The following is a 6,148-nucleotide window of genomic DNA, read 5'->3' as shown; positions in this document are numbered from 1 at the left end:
TATCAGAGTTCTGCTCTGCTAGAAGATTAGAGAACATACAGACATACAAACTAACAACGGAAATATCAGGAAGTCAGAGATAACAACTAAATCAAAACAATAAAAAAACAACAAAGCACCTGAAAATATAGAAAAAATAAGTATTTTTAATAAAAAGTAAAATAAATTTATATAGATATTAGTTTGTAGGTGTAACTGTAGGGTTTCTTTCGAACAGAAAGCAAAGAAAGAAAGTGAATTTAATCAGAAAGCTGGTCTCGAAGCTCCACAGATTCTCCTCCTCCTCCTTCGCTCGTTCATTTCCGCAACTCTTCGGAGATGTTCGGGGTTTAATTAGCGCAGTTCGGCTCCGCTCCGCTCCGCTCGGCTCAGTTCGGCTCCGCTCGGCTGTTTCCGCCGCGCTTCGGCTCTTTTCGGTAGCCATGTTCGGGGGAGAGGCGCCGAGCTCCGTGACTAACACAGAACAACTTCATTCCGCCGGATCGCTTCACCTGGAGGAGTGTTGAGGACGGACACACACGCACACACACACACTCACACACACACACACACACACTCTGTGCAGGTGAGTTCCCTCTGTACACCTGGAGTTTGGGATTGAAAGTGAAGTGTTTGTGTTTCAGGGGAAAGTTCAGTCGAGTCGGCGGTGTGGAGAAACAGCGCCGAGACTTTCTCATACCTGCTTTATCGCGCGTGTGTGTGTGTGTGTGTGTGTGTGCGCGCGCGCTTGTTGCTACAAAAGTGTTTTCTGTTTGATACACTGTTTCTGTTTTCTTGTTGAAGGAACTTTGTAGTTTTCGGGTTACAGTGTTACAGGTTTGTACACACGGGGTGGCAAATCAGGGGCAAGACCCCGGGCTGGGGTGGCACCACGTCATTCCGATCACTGATCCGAAACGACCTACCCCAACAAGCGCGTTTGCTCGCTCGATGACGTCAGCACGGGGCATTCCTTCGCGTGTCAGGGTTTATAAACACTCACACCACGATGATGGCTGAGGTAAAGGAGTGGGGTGCAGTGTTCATCTGCGGGGGTCAACAAAAAACTGCGTTTTGGTTTTGTGCATAACAACGGCGACTTCTGATTTGAGTGTTCTGATTTGATGTAAAATAAAAATGCTGGACAGGCCACGCCCACAAGTGACAAGGCAATGCGACGTGTTTATTTGATAAATCTACAGTTTGGTCATGTCTAGCTCCGCCCTCGAATCGTAACCATACACCTGGTAACAAATCATGTCCGGTTATTAGTTACAGGTAAATGGTAAAAATCTCCCGCATGGAAATGACAGAAAATGTTAACGCAAGTCTGTAAACAGCAGATGAGCGGAAACGTGTTGTGCGTGTTGTGATATTAAAACAGAACTAAACAAAGTGAACATTTTCAGAAAAAAAACCAAAAACAGGCTGTAAACACAACAGTGTGAGAGTTTTCAGGTGTTCCTCCTTCAGGAAAGTGATTTGACATGATAAACAAGGCGGCAACGCATATTTGAGTGACAGCTGCCAGGTGATGCCACTCATCTGACCACACCCCTTTTGTGTGTTGTTGAGTTATTGTGTTTGTTTGTAATTGCAGGTTTTCCCTGGTGCAGGAGGAATGTGCTGCTTGTGAGTCCCGTGTTATTTATTTGTACAAACTCGTCCTCATCCTGAGAGCACTTTTAGGAAGGTTGTGAACATGGCATCTGGTGGATTCAAGTCAAACGCGGCGACGGATTTTCTGGAGGAATGGAAGGCCAAGCGGGAGAAGATGCACGCTAAGATGTTGGGGGATATTGCGGCGATCACCACAGCTAACGCCATCACGACCACCGCCAGCAGCGTGAAGGCACCAGAAATGCGATCTGTACCAGACCTAAACAGCTCCAACGGGAATCCTGAGAGGAGCAGCTCTGTGTCTCATACGGTGGCTCGATCGGCTTCATCTTCAGCCCTGACCAGGAGAGCGGATGAGGAACCGCACGTGCACATGGTCCCTGCTCAGGCATCCACGCCTGTAGCACGAGTACCCGACGCCAAGAAATCCTCTGAGAAAATAGCGGAGCCTGGAAGCGCCTCACCATGTCCGGACAGTGACCTGGAGAGTCCCAAAGGGAAGGAGAAGAAGAGTTCAGGGCCCAGCGCTCGCAAAGGAAAAGGTCAGATCGAGAAGAGGAAGCTGCGTGAGAAGCGCCGCTCCACAGGAGTAGTCAGCATCCCGTCCAATGAGGTAAGAGCTGACCTGGACCTGCAATCTGATGTCAAGGCTCAAATGGCTTTTTTTGCTTTTCATCCAATGGGTGAAGGGGTGGTTAGGAGGGGGTTAAGAGCCGGTTAGGAGGGGTCAAGGGGGTGGTCAAGGGGCAGTTAGGAGGGGTCAAGGGGGCGGTTAAGGGGCGGTTGGGATGGGTATAAGGGGCAGTTAGGAGGATTATGGGGCAGTTAGGAGGGGTCAAGGGGGAGGTCAAGGGCAGTTAGGAGGGGTCAAGGGGCGGTAAGGAGGGGTCAAGGGAGTGGTCAGGGGCGGTTAGGAGGGGTCAAGGGGGTGGTAAAGGGGCGGTTGGGAGGGGTATAAGGGGCAGTTAGAAGGGTTAAGGGGCAGTTAGGAGGGGTCAAGGGAGTGGTTAAGGGGTGGTTAGAAGTCCTGTCCAGAGCTGCAGTAATTTTTAAGATCTTGTATTGATGATGGGAGAGTCGGACCACTTCTCAAAGTCTTCTCCAACATCTCCCAAAGATTCTCAGTGGGGTGAAGGTCTGGACTCTGCGGTGTTTAATCCATGTGTGAAAATGATCTCATGCTCCCTGAACCACTCTTTTATGATTTGAGCCTGATGAATCCTGACATGGTCATCTTGAAATCTGCTCGTGCCATCAGTTAAGAAAAAATTCAGTTTATTCAGGTGGTCAGCTGACCTCATTCTTTAGGCATGTAATGTTGCTGAACTGAGACCTGACCAACTGAGGCATCCCCAGATCACAGCACTGCCCCCACAGGCTCGTACTGTAGACACTGGGCCTGATGGGTGCATCAGTTCATCCGCCTCTGTTCTTATCCTGATGCACCCATCACACTGGAACAGGGTCAATCTGGGCTCATAAGATCACATGACCTTCTTCCATTGCTCCAAAGTCCAATCTTTATGCTCCCTAGCAAATTGAATCTTTTTTCTGGTTAGCGTCACTGCTAGGTGGTTTTCTGAAGCTACACCGCTGTTTATTCCCAGTCCCTCGAGTTTCCTTCGCATTGTGCGTGTGCAAATGTTCTTACTCTCACTATTAAATATCGTCATGAGTTCTGCTGTTGTTTTTTTATGATTTGATTTCACTAAACGTGCAAGTGATCGCCGTTCACGATCATTCGAGATCTTTTTCCAACCACATTTCTTTCTCGAAGATGATGGTTGCCCACTACCCTTCCAGTTCTCAAAATCTGTGCTGGACAGTTCTTAATCCAATTTTAGCCGTTCCAGCAAATTTTCTTAAATGTTTCCTTTGTTTGACGCAGGTCAGTAATTTGACCCTCCTGAAACAGATGAACATCTTTTCCACGACCACAGGACGTGTCTTCTGACATGGTTAAGAAACGAGAAGCTTCTCACTGCATCAGTTTGGGTTCAATAACTTGTTGTCAGCTGAAACATAATCATCATGCAGTAATTATCCAGTCGGAGGCTCTGACCTGTTCGCTCAGTTCAATCCAGGGGTTAGGGTTAGTTTACTTTGTTTTTGGACGTGCAGTGAATATAATTCATTTTAGTGTCTTCTCCAAGAACAATGCTTTAGAACTGAAGTGAAAAAACTCAACATACTGCCTAAATAACTGCTAACAAAAGTGAGTGCACCCTCAGTGATAACAAATTCAACTTTTTGTCACATGCACATTTATACTGAGAGCAGCATGTGGTGAGATGCTTTTTATTCCTGTCCAACATGTAAACATAAAAATAAGAAATACAATAAATAAACGTAAATAAAAGTAAGTGTGTTAAAAATATACGCTGAACTATAAACTATGAAAATACAGTTAAAAGAATATTATTTATTTATATACACACACACACACACACACACACACACACACGGAAAAACAAAACATTATATATCTATCTATTATAGATGAATGAAACAGAAAGGAACAGATGTGTGTAGAACAGATACTGACAAGAAGTACAGAATAAAGTGTCCCAGCTGATAACAGCTGTATGTGGTGTAAACATGTAAATCCACATGTTCTGTTCCTCATGTTCATGTTCTTGTCTGCTTATCAGAACCATACAAATGTGTGTATTGTGTATTAGAGCAGTTACAATGTGGTGTTTGAGTCGATTCTCTCATCCTGACCTCTGGATGTTCTACATGCACCTCGAGTCTCTGAGGATTTGAGAATTAGAGTTGTTTCTCATCACAAAGATGCCGAGGCTGTAAGAAGATCAGTATCACCCTGAAACTGAGTTACAGTACAGTGGTCAGGTTCATACAGAGGTTTTCTAAGACGGGTTCCACGCAGAACAGACCTCACAAGGGTCCATCAGAGGAGTCGAGTCCTCGTGCTGTGCGTCAGGTGCAGACTCATGAGTGCAGCAGCACTGCTTTAGAGGTTGCAGAAGATCCACTCGTCAGTGCTCAGACCGTACGCCACACACTGTAACAAGTCGGTTTGTAGGCCGTCGTCGCAGAAGGAGCTTCTTCTGTGGCTGCTCACAAGAAAACCCACAAACAGTGTGCTGAAGACGACCTGATCAAGAGCACGAGTTACTGGAACATGTCCTGTGGTCTGATGACACTGAGAGAAACTTGTTTGGCTTAGATGGTGTTCAGCATGAAAATGGACGGAGAAGCTCCATGTGTGTAACATGCAGAAGCTCCGTGATGTCATTATGGAGGAGCGGACGAGGATCCCAGCAACAACCTGTGCAGCTCTGGTGAATTGCACGCCCAGGAGGATTAAAGCAGTGAGATAGCGATGGTGAAACACTCAATATTCACACTTTACACACAGTTGTGACGTGTTCACTGAGGGCGCACTCACTTTAGTTGGCAGTTATTTAGACAATAAAGTCTGTAAGATGTTATTTTTAGAGGACAGTAAATCAGCACTGATACACAACCTGCACACGGACACGCTAATCAGTTATACTTACATATACAGTATGTTCAGTATTGCACCCTGAGAAGATTATACTAAAATGCTCGCTGTACTGAGATACTGTGTGTGTGTGTGTGTGTGTGTGTGTGTGTGTGTGTATGTATATATATATATATATATATATATATATATTCCTCTTTCTTTCTTTCTTTCTTTCTTTCTTTCTTTCTTTCTTTCTTTCTTTCTTTCTTTCTTTCTTTCTTTCTTTCTTTCTTTCTTTCTTTCGTATGTTTTGTGATGTGTCTCCAGATGGTGTTTCATCTAACAAAAATGAGATTTTATTGGTTTTATTAATATCTATCCATCCATCCATCCATCCATCCATCCATCCATCCATCCATCCATCCATCCATCCATCCATCCATCCATCCATCCATCCATCCATCCATCCATCCATCCATCCATCTCTATAGTCCTGTGAGTCCTGTATTGTCCTGCAGCATGTATAGTCTCTGCTCTCTGCCTGTTTGATCTCTGATCAGATAGAAAATGTAATCCCATAATCCACTTTATCAGACGAGAGTTCTGAGAAAATATGAACCTGAGTGGAGATGTTCCATCTCTTCATCACACTCACGTTCCTCCAGCATGCCAGCGTTGATCTGTCCAAAACCAGCTCCAAAAACACAGCGTCCAGAAACACATTATCATCACTCACTGTCTCACTGATCTACACACAACACACTCACACCTATGCTGGTCCAACCACGAGCACACAACAACCTGAACACACAATCACGTGCACACACAATGGCATTAACACACCGCGAATGCACAGCTACCCAAAAACACACCCTGAACGCACAACGCCTTGAACGCACAACACAGTGAACACACAATCACATGAACGCACAATGGCATAAACACACACCGCGAATGCACAGCTCCCCGAAATTACAACGTCACAAACACACAACACCGCTAACGCACAACGGCATAAATACATGGCACAGTGAACACAAAACCCTGCAGCTCTATAAACTCACAATGCCGTCAAATGCTAAAAAGCATAACTTCTGC

The 6,148-nt window shown here is 45.3% G+C and overlaps 1 protein-coding gene across 2 annotated transcripts in view; it reads left to right on the top strand.

Moving 5' to 3' along the window:
• Nucleotides 1-297: 297 nt before the first annotated feature.
• Nucleotides 298-6,148, top strand: part of pawr (PRKC, apoptosis, WT1, regulator) — a 34,367-nt gene continuing 28,516 nt past the window's right edge. The window contains exons 1-2 of one of the 2 annotated variants that reach the window (XM_083529057.1): nucleotides 298-565; nucleotides 1,580-2,212. In XM_083529057.1, the coding sequence (XP_083385183.1) occupies nucleotides 1,682-2,212 (531 nt within the window). In that variant the 5' untranslated portion in view covers nucleotides 298-565; nucleotides 1,580-1,681. The remainder of the gene's footprint in view (nucleotides 566-1,579; nucleotides 2,213-6,148) is intronic. The other variant, XM_083529058.1, reaches the window with a different exon arrangement.

This window comes from Silurus aristotelis (genome assembly GCF_946808225.1).
Source record: "Silurus aristotelis genome assembly, chromosome: 24".
In the NCBI taxonomy this organism is placed as follows: Eukaryota; Metazoa; Chordata; class Actinopteri; order Siluriformes; family Siluridae; genus Silurus; species Silurus aristotelis.
The sequence above is the reverse complement of the archived record's forward strand: the minus strand, read 5'-3'. Positions and strand labels throughout refer to the sequence as shown.